We start from the raw sequence: 22,492 nt of genomic DNA on the forward strand, positions 1-22,492 counted from the left end.
ACATCTTAAGGAAACCTCTAAACCAGGCTCCAAGAAGATTACAAAACTTGATGTTAAGGAGCAATCGTTATGATTTCTCATTTCAGTGCTGACACATTATCACGACTGGGCAATCAAGAAGAGAAGCAAGATGAAGTTTTTAACATATGCCAGACACAAGTTGTGGACATACCGGATCCATTATTAGAAAGAATAAAACAAGAAACAGACTTAGATGACACATTAAATAAATTATCAAAGCTAATTATGAATGGATGGCCTCAAAGAAAACAAGATTTAGACAACATGATAAGAACATATTTTGATTTTGCTGATACTTTGGGACTTAGTAATGGAGTAATTTTGAAAGGAGAAAGAATAGTCATACCTTTCAGTATTCGTCAAGAAATGAAGAAAAACCTGCACACAGAACACATTGCATATGATGGAATGATGAGGAGGGCCCGACAGACGATATTCTGGCCAGGCATGGCTGATGAAATAAAGCAGATGGCAGAGACATGCACTGCTTGTCAAGAAAGAAAACCTATGAACCAGAGAGAAACACTTATACAACATGATGAAGGAAATGTTCCATGGGAAAAAGTTGGAGCTGACCTGATGGAAGTGGATGGAAGACAGTATCTAATTACTGTTGATTATTACTCTAATTTTATTGAGTATGATTATCTTTCAACAACAACATCACAAGATGTGATTAGAAAATGAAGCTATATGAAGCTTTAACATATGAAGCTTTACTGGAACTCAGAAATACACCTCGGCAATGTACTGGATTTAGCCCAGCTGAAATGTGCCTCAAAAGAAGTCCTCGGACATTGATTCCCAGCACGTCAAAGTGTTTAAGTGAACATGTTGTAGCTGAGAAGAAAGAGAATTACAAACGACAAGTAAAAAGACAATATGATAAGCAAGCTCGGGATTTACCAAAACTCCATCTAGGGCAAACTATTTATTACCAAAACCCAGGTCAAACTGGATGGTATCCTGGAATGATCAGGGAACATCCATCTCCAAGATCTTATAAGATCAAGGGAGATAATGGAGGACTCTACATACGCAACAGATTTCATATTAGGCCAAGTAACACTATTTTGAAAGACACTGACACTGATGTCTATGATGGGAATGTCTTGGATGATGATGATAATGAAAGGCCAGATTTCTCTGATAACTGTTCTCAACATGCATCACAGTCTGAAGTAGTTTCTCATGTACCAGACAATAATTGTGATAGAAATATGCCAACAAGAACTAGCACTCGAGAAACAAATAGACCTGTGTGGCATAGGGATTATGACATGTACTAAGAATTTTTATGACAATATTAATATGCATGTTGAAATATTTATTCTATATGTGTCACACTCTCAATTGAAATTTATTTTTTTTAGTTGTTATAATATTTATAAAATATGATGAGTTATTAATGTTTGTTATTTTAATTGCAAATATTTCTAATATGTATTTTGTTAGCTATAGAAAGGGAAGGATGTTGATGTGTGTTTTATATAGGTTGCACCAATCGGTGTTTGGGAGTAACATCCCTTGTAACTGTTGTTGTCAACCAATATGGCGTTAGATTAAACAGCTGATTTCATGTCTTATAAGTTATATCCAGAGTCTTATTATTATTCGTTCATAATAATCAACAGTTACTAGATCCTATCACAAATGTTTACCTGGTAATTTGAGTACTCTTGGGAGTTCAGAGCAGACTGTCTGGCAGTTTCTGTCTTCTTCAAAACAAAAAAAAAATATTTGAACTGTCTTATCCTCACTAAATATTTGTTTATATATTGAAAAAAAAACAACAACAACCATTTTTAGCATACATTACATGATATAGTAGAGAAGAAAGGTTTGCTGATCAATTAACTTAGGAACTTAAAATATCAAGCTTAAACTTGGTTCTGACACATAATGATACCTAGACATAGACTCCCAAATAGCTAAGACAGAATGACCAAAAGTGTCTGGCACAGAGAAGCCATCACCATACAAACTTAACTAGAGGTCAGTCTAACTGTTTTCCTCTCAACAATTCTCTATGCTTTGAATCATGGACAGTGTATAGAAGGCATGCCATGAAGCTTAGCTCAAAATGATAGAGCATATGGACACCACACTATGAGAATAGGAGCACAAACTGCAAAGGATAAAAAAAAAAACAGCCTTGAAAGAAGAAAAATAGAAATCCACACAGCCTTACATTTACCCAGTATGCAGCCAAACATTCCAAGCTCATCAGAAAGGCACAAAAAAATGGAATGTGCCACCTAGAGGACAGATGTGTCCTATGAATTATAATGAACGAACTATACATTAAATATGATGTGAGCTTTTAATAGATGTTTTATTTTAGATGATTCAGACAAGAAAGATGATGCCTATTATAAGCTATCCTGACAAGATCAATGCCTAATCTTTTGACTCAGGACTGGACACAACAGAATGAGACAACATATGTACCAGAAACTCAAAATTGGAACCAGTGAAATCTGCCCATGTGGAGTGTCACCAGAGAATGTCCTTCAAAACTTTCTTTACCATGAGGCCTGTACAAGACACTGACCCCAAAACACCCCAAAAGAAAGAAAACTATATGGAGAGATCCCTGATTAAAACCACTGCTCAGTTGATATGAAAATATTGGTTAAGTCATCTGAATGCTCCAGCATAAAAATAAGAACGAGGAAGAAGAAGATGATTCAGATGATCCTTCAAAAAAGCCAAGGAAGGTTTTGAAAGATTTTTTAGCTTTTAAAAAAAAAAACTACTGATCAAATACTTTTACATTAAGGTAGTAAAGTAAAACAAAAAAGAAAAATGAGCCTTACCTGAGCTATGTAAAATGATGCCAAAAGATCAGAAAGTCTTACTGTGCTTATAAACTGAAAATCAAACAAATATTTTAAGATAATCTTAAATGTAGCAATTGACTTGATATAAGTATGGGTTGAAGTGACACTAGAGATGTGGGACAGGTTTCATTCAGTAGGCTAGGCTCTATCATTTTCAATTATTCTAAAAATATTTTTTTTTCCTTTTTCAAAACTCATCATGAATTGGACAGGTAAACATAATGGCTCTGTTGAAGCACATTATAAAAGAAACTTATCTGAAATAGGAAGGCTTTGTGCTTAGTTGAAATGCACCTGTACCAGAACAAATAATTTTTAAAACCAATTAAAACATAAATATTTTTTTTAGTACTTTCATAAATATAATCTTTTTTTAAATTTTTAAACATAGTTGGGTTCTTTGGGTAGATTAATTCAAATTGTGGGAGATGTACTATTACTTCAGTTTCTTCTTCTTCTTCTAGCCAGCTTTATTGCTGCTGAGCTGTGAGGTCTTTTGCAGACTGTGCCAAGGAAAAAAAGTGTGCTGTTTTCTTCAGTTGTTCAGCACTGCCATAGAGGGTGTTGGTTATGTTGGGCTGTAGTGGAAGTAGGGTCTGCCTAAGGTGGATTAGGGAGGGGCATTCAAAGAGAATATGGTTTACGGTTTCAAAGGGGTGGGCGCAGTGTCTGCAAAGGGGTAGTTGTGTGGAGTTTATTTTGTTCAGGTGGTAATTTAATAGTGGTGTGTGTCCTGTTCTTAGTTGGAAGATTGTAGATTGTTCTTTGCGGGGGAGGAAGTTAATACTGTCCAGTTTGTTAGGCTTAGTCATTTCTCTGTACATGGCTCTGTCTGTGTTTCCTGATGCCCATTGGTTGAGCCACTCCTCTTTGTGATTGTTGACTAACATTGACGTTAGGGTGAGGTAGTTAACAGGTCTATCTGGTTGTTCCATAGATGAACCTGCCTTTGATAGCTTATCTGCCTTTTCATTTCCCATGATGCCAATGTGTCCAGGGATCCACTGTAGTGTGATATTGATATTTAATTTTGATATCATCTGGTGGATTATCACAATGAGTGTTGTCAACTCTCTTGGGCTGTTTGAGGTGCTGCTGTTAAGTGCTTGCAGAGTAGATTGGGAGTCTGTAAAGACAACAATATCTGATGGTGGTTGCACTCCTTCATATAATTTGTTTTCCACTGTCTGAAGTGCTATGGTAATTGTCTCAATTTCGGCTTGGAAGTTTGAGCAGTAATCGCCACAGGGTGCGCTTATCTCAAAGTGTTTATTTTTAGGGAAGACCAGGAAGGCACCAAGACCAGCATTGATGGTAGCTTTGAAAGCCGATCCGCATGTATAAATATGGATAGCTGTTTTTTTATACCTTTCGATTGTTTCAAGCGTGCCTACTTTGAGCTCCAGTGGATTTGATTCTTTTGTTAAGGTGTTATTTAGTAAATGTGTTTTGATGGTTGGTTGTTTGTAGTTTAGTCCGGGTGTAATGTTTGAAAACCTGGTAATTTTTTCTCTGTTATTGGGTAGGTGGTGTTTTAGGGCTAGTTCGTCAGTAAGTTGGATCAGAGTCCTTTGCTTTTTTTGGTTGTTTTTCCTATTTCTCTGTGTTAGTAATTTATTTGGATGATCGTCCTCCAACCTTCTGTATCTCTCAATAGCTTCTAATGCTGCTCTGTTGCGCCTTAACTTAAGAGGTTCAATATTGGAGTCTATTTCACAGGCTGCTGTGGGAGTAGTTCTCATACCTCCACTAATTAGCCGCAAGGCTTGGTTTTGGATTGTATCTAATGATGATTGATAGGTTTTGTTGGCAGCTACTTGTATGGAGAGACAGTTATCCATTACAGATCTGACATATCCAGTGTATAATTGTCTTAAGGTTTTCTTTTCAGCTCCCCAGGATGTTCCTGCTAGGTGTTTTATTATGTTTAATCTTTGTGATGCCTTTTCTTTTAAATCTGCCATAAAGTGTTTTAGAGACAGTCTTTGGTCTAGTTTTACACCAAGATATGTTGGATTGTGATAGTAAGTGTATGTGTTTTGCGTGGCTGGTAGTGCAGTGTGTGTGCCTGTGTATGAAATGACCAGTGGACCTTGAGTGTACATGCTTGAGTGAACAGCAGTGTGTCAGGGACTGTGTGTAAAAGGAAGTCAGAGTATAGAGAACAAGTGGCTGGAGTAAAGAGCATAAATAAGGGCGAATAAAATCATTGTTTATTGAAGCTCGTGTTGTTTTAGTCTATTACATGGTGTCAGATGGACCGACTCCACCCGCCACAACGGCTGGAATTAAATGGCAACGTAGCAGAAAATTGGAAAAGGTTCAAACAATCCTTTCAGATATATTCGATAGCAAGTGGACTGGATACCAAAAGCAGAGAAGTACAGTCTATGACATTACTGCATGTGATCGGCCAAGAAGCAGTGCAAGTCTATAACACTTTCCAATGGACGGACAATGAATGTAATGAATGTGAGATTAGCAAGTCCTTCCATACACTTCACTGCATTCTTAATAAGTTTGAGAAGTACTGTCTACCAAGAAAAAATGTTACCATTGAAAGACATGTTTTTTTCCAGCGTTCTCAACATGAAAGAGAGTCATTTGACAACTTTGTCACTGACATCAAACTCAAGGCAAAGACATGTGAGTTTGATTTGCTTAAAGATTCCCTAATAAAAGATAGGATAGTTGGTGGCATAAGGAATGAGAACACCCGAGCAAGACTTTTGAGAGAACCAGATCTAGACCTTAACAAGGCAGAAAATATATGTCGGGCAGCTGAGGAAACTGAATGGCAGCTTAAGCTCATGAATGAAGAAAGTGGGGTACACGTTGTGAATTCAGCTACCAATAGCTTTAAAAGAACAAAAGGAAATGTGAGTTGTAGCTATTGTGGCAAGGAACACAGACCACGTCAGTGCCCAGCTTATGGGGAAGCATGTCACAAATGTCATAAAAAAGGTCATTTTTCGTCAGTGTGCAGATCAACGCCTGTAAGTATAGTGAAGTCAGAAGGTCGAGATGACTCCATTGAGGAAACATTTTTCATCGGCAATATTGGCTCCCATAGTCTAAGCAACGAATGGAACTCACTCATTACTGTTGAAAACAAACAAGTCACATTCACGTTGGATACTGGAGCACAAGTCAATATTCTCCCATACAGAATCTTCAAGCAATTAAAAAGAAAGAAACTTCTCGAAACAACATCCAAACTTACTACTTACAGTGGAGAAAGATTGAAGGTTGTTGGCAAAGCACACATTAAATGTACTGTTAAAAGTAAGACAGCCATAATAGAATTTCAAATTGTGGAGACATATTCAAAGCCAATTATGGGTCTACCAGGCTGCCAACAAATGAATTTAATCAGAAGAGTTGACTTTATAGAGGACGATACACTCTCAGGCTACGCAGATGTATTTACTGGCTTAGGCTGCATGGAAGAGGAATATAATATACTATAAAGGTCAATTCCAACATTAAACCTGTTGTACACGCAGCAAGGAAAGTCCCAGCAGCACTACGTGAGGAATTACAAAATGAATTGAGAAGAATGGAAGATGAGGGTGTCATTGAAAAAGTAGATCATCCCACTGCATGGGTCAACTCACTTGTTATTGTTGAAAAGAAAGGAGGCGGATTAAGGATATGTCTAGACCCTAGAGACCTCAACAAAGCCATTCAAAGAGAACACTATCAATTACCTACTATAGAAGAAATAGCTAGTCGACTAAGTGGCAGTCAAGTGTTCACGGTATTAGATGCCAACTCTGCCTTTTGGCAAATTAAATTAGACAAGAGCTGTACAGATCTAACAACTTTTAACACACCTTTTGGTCGCTACAAGTTCCTTCGTCTAACATTTGGGCTAAACTCTTCTGCAGAAGTATTTGCAAAACGTTTCCACCAAGCTTTCGACGTTATACAAGGGGTTGAGACATACATGGACGAAATACTGATAGCAGGTAGAACAATAGAAGAGCATGATGATAGACTTAGGCAAGTTCTTGACATAGCAAGAAGGAAAGGAATCAAACTGAAGCCATCTAAATGTAGCCTAAGAGTATGACAAGTCAAGTTTGTAGGACATATCATTACAGATAGTGGTATAAAGCCTGATGACTCAAAGATTGAAGCAATACAATCCATGCCATACCCTACAGATCGCAAGGAACTAGAAAGATTTTTGGGTATGATTAATTATCTTGGTAAATTCTTACAGAACTTGTCAGAAATAACTGCCCCATTAAGAGAGTTACTTAAACAAGACAACGAGTGGATATGGTTGGAACAACATCAGAAGGCTGTTGATTATTTAAAGAGTTTGATCACAACCGCCCCAGTTTTAGCCTTTTATGATGTTTCACAGCCAGTCAAGTTGTCTGTGGATGCTTCACAGGAGGGACTTGGAGCAGTATTAATGCAGAATGAAAGGCCAGTGGCTTACGCCTCAAGATCTCTTACAGACTGTGAAAAACGATATGCACAAATAGAAAAAGAAATGCTTGCCATTGTCTTCAGAGTTGAACATTTCCATTTCTATGTGTATGGACGTCCAATAAAGGTTGAAACAGATCACAAACCTTTGGAAGCGATTATCAAAAAGCCTTTGGCATCTACACCACCTAGGCTTCAGCGGATGCTTCTTCGACTAATGAAATACTGCTGGAATACAAGCCAGGCAAAGAAATGTCTATTCCAGACACACTGTCAAGAGCATCGCTACCAATCAAATATCCCTCAAGTGATGACTGGCAAGTTCATCTGATCGTCAATAGTTTACCCATGTCAGATGAATATATGAACATTTTTCAGCAGGCCACTGCAGATGATGCTGTTTTAAGGCTGTTAAAGAATAATATTATGATAGGCTGGCCAAACAAGAGAGCTGAAATTCCACAAGAAATTCGAGCATATTCAGGATTTAAAGAAGAACTTAGTGAAAGCAATGGTTTACTTTTTAAAGGAGAAAGATTAATAGTACCAAAAGTATTGCAAAAAGAAATGCTTCAAAGACTGCACCAAGGTCATCTTAGGCGAGATAGATGTCTTGTTACAGCTAAGGAGGTGTTCTTCTGGCCTGGAATGTCTAAGCAGATTATAGACATGGTATCAACATGTGCAGTGTGTAACGAACACCAGAAGTCCCAGCAAAAGGAGCCATTGTTACCACATGATACTCCTGTACTTCCTTGGGAAAAAATTGGAGCTGATAATTTTGAGTATCTCGGTAAAAACTATTTGCTACTTGTAGATTACTATAGTAATTTTTTTTAGATAAATCTTATCCCAACACTAAAGGCTTCAGATGTGATCATACATATGAAATCACAATTTGCTCGACATGGTATTCTAAGGGAAGTAATTAGTGACAATGGACCCTCATTGGCTTGTCAAGAATTTCTGAAATTTTCTAAAAGCTGGGGATTTAAGCACATTACGTCTAGCCCCAGATTTCCACAATCTAATGGTATGGCAGAACGGGCCATACAAACAGTGAAACAGCTTCTAAATAAAGCTAGAACGTCTGGTCAAGACCCATACATGGCCCTCTTGCAATTTCGAAATGCTCCATGCCCTGATGGACCTTCACCTGCACGGCTGCTCATGGGCCGCCGTCTGAGGACAAATCTTCCGACAACGGAGGCCTATCTCAGACCTCAAATCCCAGACAAAAAAGAAAATGCTTGGAAAACAAGAAAAAGTAATCAAGCAAAATATTACAACAAAACAGCGAGGCGCACCGAGCGACCACACATTCAGCCTGAGAGCAAAGTGTGGATGCAAAAGAAGCCTGGTGATTTATGGGAACCAGCAGTGGTCATCTCAGAAGCGGAGACCCCGAGATCATACTGGGTAAAAACACCGAATGGGATAACTTACAGAAGAAATAGAAGGATGTTAAGAGACACATGTACAAAATCAAGGGTCATGCCTGATATTTTTTAAATGGACACCCCAGAGACAGTCATTAATGGTCAAACCACACAGCCAGAGAACATGAGCGATACAAATGTGCAACAGGAACAGACTAACACTACCAATCCGCCGCCTGTAATAACTCGATATGGTAGGCAAGTTCGGCCACCAGTACGTTACCCTGACGCAGATAATTAGATACATGTATATCTTTTTATTATTATGCAATTTGTATATAATTAATGTCTATTTGTAAACCTAGACTGTTGTTGTTTTTTTTACTACACATTTTATAATTTATATTGTTACTATTGATAATATTAACAATTGAACATTCTGTTGTGTTAAACATGTATTCAGTTTACTCATTTGTTTATAGTGAAACAGAAATCATTTGTATAGTCAATTGATATCTCAAAGCTTTTAAGGAGGGAGATGTGATAGTAAGTGTATGTGTTTTGCGTGGCTGGTAGTGCAGTGTGTGTGCCTGTGTATGAAATGACCAGTGGACCTTGAGTGTACATGCTTGAGTGAACAGCAGTGTGTCAGGGACTGTGTGTAAAAGGAAGTCAGAGTATAGAGAACAAGTGGCTGGAGTAAAGAGCATAAATAAGGACGAATAAAATCATTGTGTTTATTGAAGCTCGTGTTGTTTTAGTCTATTACAGGATTTTCTTCTTTATTTATTGGCTAAGAGTCTATTTTAGGATGTAGTTTCTTTTTGCTGTTTTGTTGCTGTGACTAAAGATTTAATAAACTGACTTTTCTTTGTTTACTTCAGTTAAAAAAACAGTACTGAGAAACTTGAAACAAAAATGTACAAACTTAAAACAGTGTGTAAATGTAAAGTAAGAACTATTTTTTTAAACTCATACCTTTATTTCAGCAGGGCGGTAATACTTTCTATTTTTGTCCTCTATAGCTGTTTTGTACCTATCTCTAGGAAAATGTTTGATACCAAAGTTGCCTTTTAACTTGCGAAGGACCTTCTCAATTGTTTTCATTCTAACATCATCTTCATTTATGGCTAATGCAGGCCAACTTACACTCAATAGAAGAGAGGCATCAGTGTTCTGCGATACAAAAAAAAAAGTCATTTCGAAAAGTTCAAGGATACAAGAGTATGCAAATATCAAGATCCAGGATTCTAGTCCATTTAAAGTTCAGAAGATTAGGTTTTGAGGAATATACATGGCAGCAGAGTAGTCAAGTGCTTGGTTTCCTGATGAAACTGACTAGATCTCACATTATGCCATAAAAGTGCTTTATTTTCAACTAGTCCTGCTACATCTGTAGATTCATTTATTTGCAATGCATATGTACTGCATATTTCTTATTTTCAAAGCAAGTAACAATTTTTTTTATGGCTCATTAAATGATATGATTTAATAATTGGTATAAGTAATTACCCCCCCACCCCCAAATAAATGAAAACAACCTAACATAAACATAAAATTGAAATACATGATGCAAAATAGAGCCATGAGATTTATAACAAACAAATATTCACATTTGAGTAACACCATTGGTAAAGTCACTAAATTTAGAAATTTCTGAACTAAAGACTAAAAAGTACAGTAATAAAACATTAAACACTGAACAATAATTTGCAAATACAAAACACACCTAATAATATACTAAGAAAGACACAAAGATAAAAGCACATTTCTTTTTCCATATGCTACGACAAGTTTGTCCAAGTATTCCTTCCCCGGTGTCATTAGAGCATTGAACAGTTTGTCTGAATTAGCGAGGTTAATCATGCAAAATGAAAACCATGTAGTGGACTGTGCAGAAACCTAATAATGGGATATTCAAAATTAATCTCAGTTCCTATTACTCAAACATGAATACAAACTGAAAATAGAAAGAGTTGCTGTGGAGGAGATGTAAGACTAATAGCAGTTGTAGACTGAGTGATCTACAAAAATGAAGTTTCTCTGCTAGGCTGCCTAGTACCTAGTACATACATTCTTTTTTCTTTGGCCTCATATTACAATGGTAAAATGGTTATAAAGAGGTGAATAAAATATGGTTAAATATAGATAAGCTCTGAAGAGGATACAAACAGATCTCTGAACTGGCCACAGCACCAGAGCCCATGTACTATGCTAATATCTTCGACCATCAAGTCCCCAAAAAGAACCTTTCAAGTTAGTTAGGTTATTAGGACTCATTGTTTTGCACTTTGCCAAGAGTCTGCCCAAATACTTTTTTTTTTACTTTTGTTATCTTTCCATGGGCATTTTTTTTACAAAGAGGCTTTGTTCTTTGCTTACCTCAGAGTTTGATTCCCATGGTCAGTTTCAAATATTGTTCTGTTCCTGTGGTGGGCATCAATATTAACAAAAATCCCAGACCAGGTGGCTCCATGCTCACCAAATAAGTTACATTCATTGACTGCCTTAATGCTGCTCTAGCAATGCCAACTGAAATGATGACAAATACAATAATATATTTCTTAAAACATCTTGCATTTCTTGCTTATAAGATAAGATAAGATTATGTGTTCTATTTCATTAAATTAGATGTCAATGAATAAAAAATAGATATCCAGTATTATATTTATTTTTTGGGGGATATCTGTTTTACCATTGTTATATCTAGTAAGCATGCATCTCTATTCTTCCATTGTTTAAGTTACCAGCATGCATCTCCATTTGTTTAATTATCAGGTTCTCTGTCCCCATTATTATATTTACCTGGCATGAATCTCTGTGCTTTTATTGTTATATTTGCCTGGCATGAATCTCTATGCTTCCATTGTTATATTTACCTGGCATGAATCTCTATGCTTCCATTGTTATATTTACCTGGCATGAATCTCTATGCTTCTAGTGTTATATTTACCTGGCATGAATCTCTATGCTTCCATTGTTATATTTCCTCTTTCCCACATCCCAGAGTCAGGTGTTCTATAAGCTCATAGTCAGGTGTTCTATAAGCTCTCTCCACATAAAAAACTAGATTCTGTATGAAGTTGACTTCATCTGTTGAATGAATCCCCTGAAATAAAAGTAGAAAGAATTCATTCATGCTTTTAAGCATCATTTCTGCAATCATCAAATACAAATTCAACTTATAAATATGATAAGAGTGGCACAACACATCTTTTTTAAATCAATGTTGCCTTTCATGATACTGTACCATTGTTAATTGGGAGAACTAAAAAAAATCCTTTTCAATAAATACCAAGAATAACAATAAAAAGAAAGATTTTGTTATTGGTTATTTAAATAACAATATGAGTACAAGCAATAAGTACAGGTAATAATGAAAGTGCCATGATGTAGGAAATACTGTGTCTGGCAGAGAAGGGGCAAAGTTGAACAACTGGCAACTAAGCCAGGTAATCTTCAGGTAGGAAAGGCTCATTAGCCTTCGCTTGCCATTCATCTAGAAGGAAAAAACAGAATCCAAACTCTGCTGCCTTGCGGCTGTGCCCAACATGGGAATAGCTTTGGTAGTCAAACCTGAGTAAAAAATCAGGAACTTGTGACCTTTGGGCAGCTTGCAGCACAAATGCTACATCCTGGCAGAACCTGTGAAGTCATTAATACCAAGCAGTATCAGCATCTGTGTTCCCTAGGGAAAAAACAACTTTTTTTGGAGCAAGGGGAACTGTTATGTGGACAACATTGTTCTGACCATAGCTAATGTCCAGGCCATCCTCTAATTTCCATGAGATGATCCATAGTTGCAGGTGACTGATAAGGTCATTGTTATTGTGGGAGAAAAAAAAGGTTATAGTTATTTTTCCCTCATTCTTAGACATATTCATAATTGTATAATTAGAAATGGAGGTGCAATGGATGAGCAGTAAGCCCTTGGCTTCTGAGCTGGGTGTCCCAAGTTCGAATCCTGGTAAAGGCTGTAATTTTTAATTTCAGCCTTTGAGTCCATGCAGCTCTAATGGGTACGTGACATTAGTTGGGAAAAGTAAAGGCGGTTGGTCATTGTGCTGGCCTCATGACACCCTTGTTAACTGTGGGCCACAGAAAAAGATTACCTTTTCATCATCTGCCCTATAGACTGTAAGGTCTGAAAGGTGAACTTTACTTTTTTTTTTTACTATAATTAGAAATGAAAATATTACTTGCTGAAACAGTATTTCTATTTACTGGTAATCCTGGAGATATAGTGCAACTCTGTAATACAATATAAATATCATTTTTTTATTCTTGTAAGACACCCAAAGGTTCAGCAAGTTCAAGTTCCTATAAAATGTTGTATATCTTGAGCTATGCTAGGTAAGTAAATTTGTTACATCTAAAGTGTGCTAAATGAAATAACATCTAAAAATATTAAGAATATTAAGAAACAGTTTCAGGTGAAATAAAATTTTCAAGCGAAATCCTTTAAAACTTTTCCCCATGTCTCTCTATGCTTTAAATAACTAATAACTTTTTCACAACTTCAAGACATTTGATGATTTGTACTGGTGACTGATATTTCATCCCTGGTCACATCATCCCCAATCAATTCATCCTTGGTCACTTTGTCCCCATTTAAATATTTTTTTCTAGTTGTGTAACTGTGCTGTTAAGGCTTCGCCTTTAAGCCCTTGTTTATCTAATATATAAATATGTTTATTTAGAACACTTTTTGATATTTTGACAGTTATTTTAGTGTTTATATTGTTCCTTCCACTCTTCATAATTTTTGAGAAGTGAAATAATATATGTAAATAAGTAGATATATTGTAATGCAGGCTTTGTATTTAGTTCTATTGTTTCTGTTTGCTATAGGGATGCCAATATTATCCTGCACATTTTGTGTTAATGTAATGAACAAATGCCAAGGTGTGGTGGAAGTAGGGGAAATCTCTTGAGAGATACAAGTACAATTAGAATAATTATGACCTTGCCACTCTAGGCTTATTACTTATCAAAAAAGGTAAATGTGATGGATATCTTTTGAGAGATGAAAATGATTAAAATACTTATGATCAAGCTGCTGATAACTTTTCTCCTGACGGCCATCTTTTTTTATTTTATCTTTAATTGTCAATCATTCTTTCTTGAATATGAGCATGCAATTTCAAACCCAGATATAACATTTTATTTTTTCTAATTTCTAATAAATGCTGACAGCAAGAAATACGTAACACTGGCTAAGAAATTAAGAATGATGTACAGCAGGGGTGGGCAAATTACGGACGGCCCGCAGGAGTGTTGTATGCGGCCCGCCGACACTTACAGAAATCAGGTGTGCCCACAGTATATACAAATAAAAATGCAAATATATTAAAAATATATCTTTATAAATTATTGAAACTGTCTCATTATAAAAAGTTTCAAGTAAACGAAGATTACCCTTATTGGCTATATATCAATACACTCAATTCAAGACACTATCTCTGATCAGTATTTATTCAATGCTATAAAGAACTGTGTTGAGTGTTGGGTAGGCTTGGAACACGATGGCAAGTGCAACAACTGATGCAGCTTGATCTTTGACTGAGATCAACTCTAAACAGGAAAGTTTGCGCAAAGCTGCATAAAATTTCATTACACGGAAGGGGTTAAACTTTCAACAGCCCAATGAATTCGCTAGCTTAGCATGGACTTAGTTACCAATATTTCTAATGAAAAGTGGAAGACAGATTTGGTGATTTTGTTATAGGTGCTATTACAATTGGTTGTTTGCATATGAAATGTTAATGCATGTTAAATCTTTTCAAACAAAGCTTTCTCATTTCTACAAACAAGAAAAAGAAAACAGGTTTTGTCATTTTCCTTTGCTGAAAGGTGGAACTATTTATAGTGAAATGATGAAAAGTACAACACTTATTTAGATTCCTTAATTGTGCAATTTATAAAAGCAAATTTTGAATGTCAAAAACCATTTTGCAATACCATCAGCTCACTAGAAACTGATTCAGCTCCAGAGGACATAACTCCAAGCAAAGAGAAGTCCCAGTTAGTACTTCCACTGGAGTCTTATGGGTGCCTGAAGCTGTATTTCCACACGTAAAAAAAAACCTTGCTGCTGTTCACACTATTTGGGTACACACACATCTGTTCCTCTTCTTTGTCGTCCTCATTTTACATGTATATTTTGAGATGACATTTCTTCAAATAGACTCTGTTATATAGGACAGTTTTGGGGTCAGAGTCTTGTTCGGGTCACTTGATTTAGTATGCACCATTGAAGGACATGGTCAGCACTCTCAGGTGATGCTCCACAAGGGCAGGTATCCCTCGTCCTGACATTTAACTTCCAGAACATATATTGTCTCTTTTTTTTGTGTGTGTGGGAACTAAACAAGTATTATCACTGGTCGATGTTGACTGACTGTAATTTGACATCAGTCACAAGGGTAACAACTAGTAAGCTAGTTCCACAGTTCCGGAACATAATGTACGAGTGTAAAAAGTAAAATACTGCACATTAAGTACAACTGTATATTTGTGGGGATAATATAATATTAAAAGACAACAGCAATGTTTTTAAAAAATTGTAAAATTGGTTTTTAAAAGTTGCTAGCTGTTGTTGTAATTCCTCAACGTGGAGTGTGAAAAAAAAAATAACGTGAATAAAATACAGTGTAAATATGAGTTAAAAGACATTCTGCACAGTTAGCTAGCGTATCTTTTCTAAGTTGTATATATATATTCCCAATTTTTTTTTAATGCGGCCCTCGATACAAAAAGGTTTCCCACCCCTGATGTACAGCAATATGAATCAATGGATTGTCTTCTGTACCAACTATCAATAGCCTATCTTATCTTTCAATTAACATGCAAAAACAATTTAGCTCTATAAACGTTAGCTCTTTATCTATAAATGATTTCAATTAACATGCAAAATAATCTTTACATTAGCTCTATATCTATAAATGTTAAATTTTTATATTTTTAATGACATTATATTCTGTTCTTAGTTAATGTGTCACACTTTTTGTCTTGTAAATGAAATAAAATGAAATACTGTTAATTTCAAACTTTTTACAATTATTATTTGGTGGATAAGAGGATGAAATGACTAGCGGATGAAATAACCAGGGGATGAAATGAACAGGAGATGAAATGACCAGGGGATGAAGTGAACAAAGATGAATTGACTGTGATGAAGTGACTGTGAATGAAATGACCGGGAACCATTTGTATCAGTCTTCTGCTGTTCTTAATGATCTTTAGTTCCTAAAGCTAATTATATTTATTTTCTAAATCTGTGTCATGCAAAGTGTATGAAATATTTAGATATGTAAACAAAAAAATATTCTTGAGACTCACATCCATATTTGTTTATCAGCTTAAAGTGTCAAGGCTCTACATTCATAAAACAATGATTTTACTAATGACTGCATAAGTATAGAGCGGGGGTTAGCATGATATTGTTATTGTTCAACCATTCCAGTAGATTCCCACCCCTTTTCAACCTGAAATAACTATGAAAAGAAGGTTTTCCATCTGTCATGATCTTTCCCAGGTGAAAAGAAAGGTCATATTGTCTCACAACAGTTTTAATGTAGTCAACTAGACTCTCTGAAGTGTCTATCAGAGTTGCACTAATATTATAGAAGAGCAATGTTAATTTCATTTCACAGTTCTTTAGTATGGGACAATCTTTCACAAATTAATCACAAGCTAAAGATTTGTTTTGTATTATTCTTACACTGTAAAACACTAAACTTATTTTTTTTTTTTGTAGATTTAAGATTTTGGTTGATAATTTTAACATTTAAAAGCTTATTTTTTTTTTTTGTAGATTTAAGATTTTGGTTGATAATTTTAACATTTAAAGCTATAAGCTTTTCTTTTTTATATCTTATCTTCTTATCTTATACTATACAGACCTTACTTCAAAAATGTTATAAATAGAGATTGTTAGAGGGAAGCACTGATCATGTTGATGACACTTAAAGTATGTAAATAATGTTTGCATCAGTCAAACACCAGCAGACTTTTTAAAAATGATATTGAATAGCTCATGTTAATTAGTCACTTAATGACTTAAGAAAATTGAAGACTATTTCCTCCCATCCCAAACCTCATGGAGGATGGGAGAGGATTGTGGCAGATTTCAAACCCAGAGCCATCAGTCCAAAAGCAGGCATACAGTTAGCATAATTGTACTATGAAATTGGCTAACTTTGGCAGACTCATTCCGTGATTGAAAAAGATTAATTGATAATTTAAAGAACTAGAAATCATTTATTGTCATTGTCTCTCGGAGCATTCTATCAAGTTTTGTTTTTTAATTGTTAATCTACTGTTTATTTATGTACTTTTGTTGCAATGCTAAATGTCTTTTGATCCTGAAGTCTCTAAACCTAGTGTTTCACTGACCTAGTTGTTTGCCTCACTGCTGTTTTTTTTAAGACTGTTCTATTATTGGTATGTTTCCTTGAGTTGAGGAATCCAAATCAAAGGTGTTCATTTATTATCTGAAATAAACGTTAAATAGCATTTCTATTTTTGTCCTTATTAAATTGGAAAAACATTGTGGTGGTGTTTTTTTTAAACTCCTGACAAATGACATACAAAAAAAAAAAACCCATCCATTTTGATCAAATAGGTCTTATGTCTGCTTGGTGGCACATGATCTATTATCTACTCAGGGATGTAAGACATCCTCCATCAGGCATTTATGCATATCTGTATATTGCTGAATTGTTCACTTGTAAGGTAATTTGTTATGTGTGCAGCATAGTGTGAATGTGGAAAGGTGCAAATTTGTGTTGAAATAGGAAGAGAAGAAACCGAAAAATGGAGTGATTTAATTGACATATTATTGTTTGTTAATCAAGATTAAGAGTCTCATCTGCTCGTAACATAACTAATTTACTGACTCATTTTAGGATTATTCATTTTTAGATTAGAATCAATGTCCAAGCACTCATGCACTACCATATAACTTATGCTTTTTACATTAGGTTACTAATAGTTTTATCTTTCTACATGGCTGTTTCTTCGGCTACAGATTCCTGATGATCAAGAAACAACTTACTTGCAAATGTTCATATTCTTTGCCTCTGTATGCTGGGTAACCAGTGACAAGATCCAATGTAGAGTGCAGGGCATATGCTGGACTTAATTGGATTTGAACTTTTCTACCTTTGAAAAAGAAGAAACAATTGAACTCAAATCTAGTTTAAAATTGATATTTACTTAACACACTAATATATTCAGACAAAAATTATTCATTCAATTTATTATCTTCATTATTGTCAAAAAGTTAAGGTTATGTTTGTATGATTTTCTATTTCATGTCAACTGGAAACATTTTAAATTTGAAGTCTACTAGAAAACATTATATGCTTTTTGTTACCATGGAGAAACTTTTTACTTGACATTTAATTGAGAACAATGATGAATGTGCTTTTTATTTAAAGACACATAAGTTAATAATGCTATTTGATTGAGAAATATCTAATGAAAGATAACTTAATAATGCAGCCAACTATTTCTTCTTCTTCTTCATCGTTCTCATTGTTATGTTGGAGTGTTCATATGACTAGACCAATACATGAGATGAACTGCGCAGTGGTTCTCTCCATATAGTTTTCTTTCTATTGGGGTGATTTGGGGCCAATGTCTTATACGGGCCTCTTGGTAAAGAGAGCAGTTTTGGAGGACGTGGTCGGCATTCTCTGGTGATACTCCACATGGGCAGATTTCACTGGTTCCAATTTTGAGCTTCTGGTGCATGTGTTGTCGCATTCTGTTGTATCCGGTCCTGAGTCGAAAGATTAGACGCTGGTCTTGTCGGGATAGCTTATAGTAAGCATCATCTTTCTTGTGATTTGGATGAGAGCTCGTCCATTTCTCATTTATTTTGTTTACAATTAATTTCTTCATTTCTTCTGGATAGAGTGCAGAGTTTATTTGAGAGTTAGTTCTCCCTCTCTTGGCGAGTGTGTCAGCCTTCTCATTTCCTTCTAGTTGTATATGGGCTGGTATCCATTGAATAACAGTTTTTTTGCTGTTGTTGTTGAGCTTTGTAAGTGCTGTTCTGAGGTTTTTAATATAAGAGGAATAAGAGGAGTTTTGCAAGCTTTGGAGGGTTGTTTTTGCATCGGTTAGCAAGACAATATGACTGTGAGGGGAACTTGGATGATTTGCTAGCATGGTAGCAGCTAGTGCTAGTGCTTCCCTTTCTGCTCTGTGACTGTCAGAGAGCTCTCCAGTTGCAATGGATTTTTCTAGTTTTCCTCCATCTGGCCATTCGATAAGTATTCCAGCTCCTCCATTTGTGGTGGCTTTATGGGATGAGCCATCCGTGTAAACTCTGATCCACTGATTGCTAGGGTAATTGGTATGTAGAAAACAGTTCACTATTTCCTTGAGCTCTGTTGGTCTGTAATCAGATTTTCTTTTTATATTTTCAATATGGTCCCTTATAGTAGGAAGAGGGCTTTCGTCCCAGGGTGGAGATTCGTTATAGTGTATCGAGGATTCCAGAGTTATTTTTTCAAGTTGGTGTTTCTTTTTTAGGTTTAGAGATTCCTGTAAGAAATTGGTCCTTTTGAGACGGTTTTTTGTGCCAGTTTTGTGGATTTTTGTTCTGAGTGGGTGCCTTTCCAAGGTTTCCAATTTAGTGAATTGGGAAAGGATTTTTATCTCTTCTTTCATCCAGAGAGATCAGGGCAGCAGTTTCCTCCATAGCTCTTATGGGTGTTGTTTTGATTGCTCCTGTCATAATCCTTAAACCAATATTTTGAATCTTGTCTATTTTTCTTAGGTTGGTTTGGGCTGCTGAGCCCCATGCTGAGGCACCATATTCTAGTACAGGTCTTACATAACTGGTATAGGTCTTTTTCAGGATGTTGTGATTAGCTCCCCAATCTGTGCCAGCTAATTTTTTCAAGAGGGATAGTCTTTGGATGCCTTTACTCTGTGTTTTATCTATTAGGTTTTTCCAGGTTAGTCTCGGGTCATAGGTGACTCCAAGATATGTAGGGCTGTCATTTTTTTCTAAAGCTTCCTTATCTAATGTTAATATTATTGTTTGTTGTTTTGTTGACAGTGAGAATATGGTATATGTTGTCTTTTTTGTGTTAATGGACATGCCCCAGTCTTTGGACCAATTATTGAGTATATCGAGAGCATCCTGTAATCGAAATTTTGATGTTCCTACATATTCTTCTGTGCTAATTAAGGCAAGGTCATCTGCATACATGCTGCTTTTAACTTTTCTTGGTAGGTTTTGATTTAGATCGTTTATGAATATTAGGAACAGTGTTGGGGATAGGACTCCTCCTTGGGGGACGCCATTTTTTATACCGACTGTGTGGCTTCTTTGTCCTTGCATGCAAACTAAGGCTTTTCTATTATTTAGATATTCCTTTATCCAGTTGTACATTCTGTGGGATATGTGATGCTGGATTAGCTTGAGCAAGAGACCTTGTTCCCAGACTTTGTCAAATGCTTTTTCTAAGTCAACCCACACAATTGTTGTTGGTTTCTTTTCTTGAAAGCCGTCTTCTATTTCTTGTGTGATGAAGGCAATTTGATCTTCTGTTGATCTGCCTTTTCTAAAGCCAGCCTGGGCTTCAGTGAGTAGGTTATTTGACTCAAGGATCCATGTTAGCCTTCTATTTATCACTCTTTCCATCAGTTTGCAAGTACAGCTTGTGAGGCTGATGGGACGGTAGCTATCCAGTTTATTTCTTGGTTTGCCGTGCTTTAGTATAGGGATCATAATGGCTTTATTCCAGATGTTTGGAATTCTGCCAGATTTCCAGCTAGCATTGAATATTTGTAGCAGTTTTCTTTTGGCTTGAGGACCCAAGTGAAGAAGCATGTCATTAGATATTTTGTCTGGGCCCGACTCTTGTTTTGGTTTGAGGACTTTTAGGGATTCATCTAGTTCCTTCATTTTAAGATTAGTGGTCATTCCCAAGGAGTAAGCTGGATTGTTTTCTTTAATTTTATCTTGTATTTCTGAGTTTACATCTTTATTTCTACTTTCATTAATTTGTATTTGTCCTACGCTTTGGAAAAACTTAATGAATTCATTTGCTGCTTCTTGGCCTTTCAGGGGTTTGTTGTCCTTTTCTATTACTATAGGAGTTGTTCTGTTTTCTTCCTGGTTGAGACATTTGGCTATACGCCAGAGTTTGTGGCCGTCTCTATCTACGTTTAGTTGTTCTGTTTTTTCATGCCAACTTTTCCTCATGGCAGAAAGGTAATTTTTCCTGAAAACTGCGTTAGCTGCTTTTAGATTTATGTTATTTTCTATACAAGGGTTATTTTCTACTGTGTTTCTGGCTTCAATAGTGGCATTGTGGAGTTGTTGAAGGTGATCAGACCAGTTGGGGATATAATCTTTTCTTGCACCTCTGGGAATTGATTCCTTAGCTGCTAGGAGGATTGCTTTGGAGAAAGCTGAGAATGACTTATTAACCTGATTTGATTTGCAGTTTATTGAAGTTGTGTATAGGTCTGTGAGCTTTGAGAATAGGTGCCAGTTGGCTTTTTTGTAGTTCCATCTGGGGATGGTGGAGTTTTCTGAAATTTTGAAGGAGGTATCGATACTGATCAATATGGGTCTGTGGTCACTGGTGGCTAGCTGGTCTGCAACTTCTCTGGTGCACTTTTTGGATAAGTTGTCAGTTGCAAAGGCTAGATCTGGAGTGGTTGATGTTAGCCAGGCTCTTGAGAAAAAGGTTGATTTATCCTCAGGTTTATTAAGCAAGATAAGTCTGTTCTCTGCTTGCCATTCTTCAATTTCTTCTCCCCTGGCATTTAGGTCTGGGTATCCCCAGCTCTGAGAGTGACTATTCATATCTCCTAAGATTAGACAGTCTTCTTGGTCAGGTATTTTTATGTGGTCAATCTCTATTTCCTTGTCTGGTGGGAAGTAGCAGTTAAATAGATTAATATTTCCATCTGGGAGAATTAGCTTAGTTCCCATTATTTCTGATTCTGAGGAGTTGGGCATAGTTATGTCTGTGGTAGGGATGTCATTTTTAATGAGGGTTAGGATTGTCCTCCTTTGGGTCTGATTTCTCTATCTTGTCTGATGCAGGTGTAGCCTCTAATGGAGAAACGAAGATTACTGTTCAAATGAGTTTCTTGGATGCAAGCTACATCAATTTCTTTCTCATGCAGAAATATTTTTAGAGCTTCTTTTTTCTTTTGGATGCCCTCTGCGTTCCATTGTAAGATTTTTAGACTTTTGGTCTTGGAGTGTTGGCCAGTAGTTTTTACTTTCTTGTCCCTGCTCCTGGCTCCACAGGCAGAGACAGAAGAACCACCAGCTCGCTTGTGTGGGCTCCTTCGAGGCGGAGAGCCGGGCCCCCTACCTGCGCGGCGGGATTCCACGGGCAGGACACCACATCTATTAGAATGGTTACTGAACTCCAACATAGATGAAGTTAGTGTCAATGTGTTATGCGCCAGGAGGCCCATTGACTCCGACTTCAGCCTGCTTTTCTTTCTGGGTGTGCTCCCATAGCCTTTGATCATCCAAGATCATCTGCAAGGCAGCAGGTGTTTATTTTCGGAGTTTTCTCTCCTAGATGAACTGCTATCCCTAGCTAACAAGTTTCATCTACCCGGGTTTAGAGTTAGAGCACCCTATACTCGCTTTTTGCAATCATTTCCCTGGATTTCTGAGATGTTTTTAGTAAATATTCTAACCACTGGAATACTTCATCTCATCCTCCATGACTGCAAACCAGTTGGTCCATGGCTGTTTATTTGCTATTCACAGCTAACCCTTATATCTAAGGGTCTTTCCCCTATCCGCAA

The 22,492-nt window shown here is 36.4% G+C and overlaps 1 protein-coding gene across 4 annotated transcripts; it reads right to left on the reverse strand.

Annotated features, from left to right (window-relative positions):
* Positions 1-499: 499 nt before the first annotated feature.
* LOC129924133 (uncharacterized) lies at positions 500-12,867 on the reverse strand. 4 transcript variants are annotated; one of them, XM_056017962.1, is made up of 6 exons: positions 11,640-12,867; positions 11,069-11,218; positions 9,665-9,862; positions 2,841-2,894; positions 1,683-1,739; positions 500-861 (listed from the first exon to the last, which is right to left on the reverse strand). In XM_056017962.1, the coding sequence occupies exons 3-6, from the start codon at positions 9,791-9,793 to the stop codon at positions 799-801; spliced, it is 303 nt and encodes a 100-aa protein (XP_055873937.1). In that variant the 5' UTR covers positions 9,794-9,862; positions 11,069-11,218; positions 11,640-12,867; the 3' UTR covers positions 500-798. The 4 variants fall into 4 exon arrangements, with proteins under 4 accessions (XP_055873937.1, XP_055873939.1, XP_055873938.1 ...); XM_056017964.1 differs by lacking the exon at positions 11,640-12,867 and adding an exon at positions 11,566-11,590; XM_056017963.1 differs by lacking the exon at positions 11,640-12,867 and adding an exon at positions 11,492-11,541.
* Between the last annotated feature and the right edge of the window lie 9,625 nt (positions 12,868-22,492).

This window comes from Biomphalaria glabrata, unplaced genomic scaffold, assembly GCF_947242115.1.
Source record: "Biomphalaria glabrata unplaced genomic scaffold, xgBioGlab47.1 scaffold_20, whole genome shotgun sequence".
Taxonomy (NCBI): Eukaryota; Metazoa; Mollusca; class Gastropoda; family Planorbidae; genus Biomphalaria; species Biomphalaria glabrata.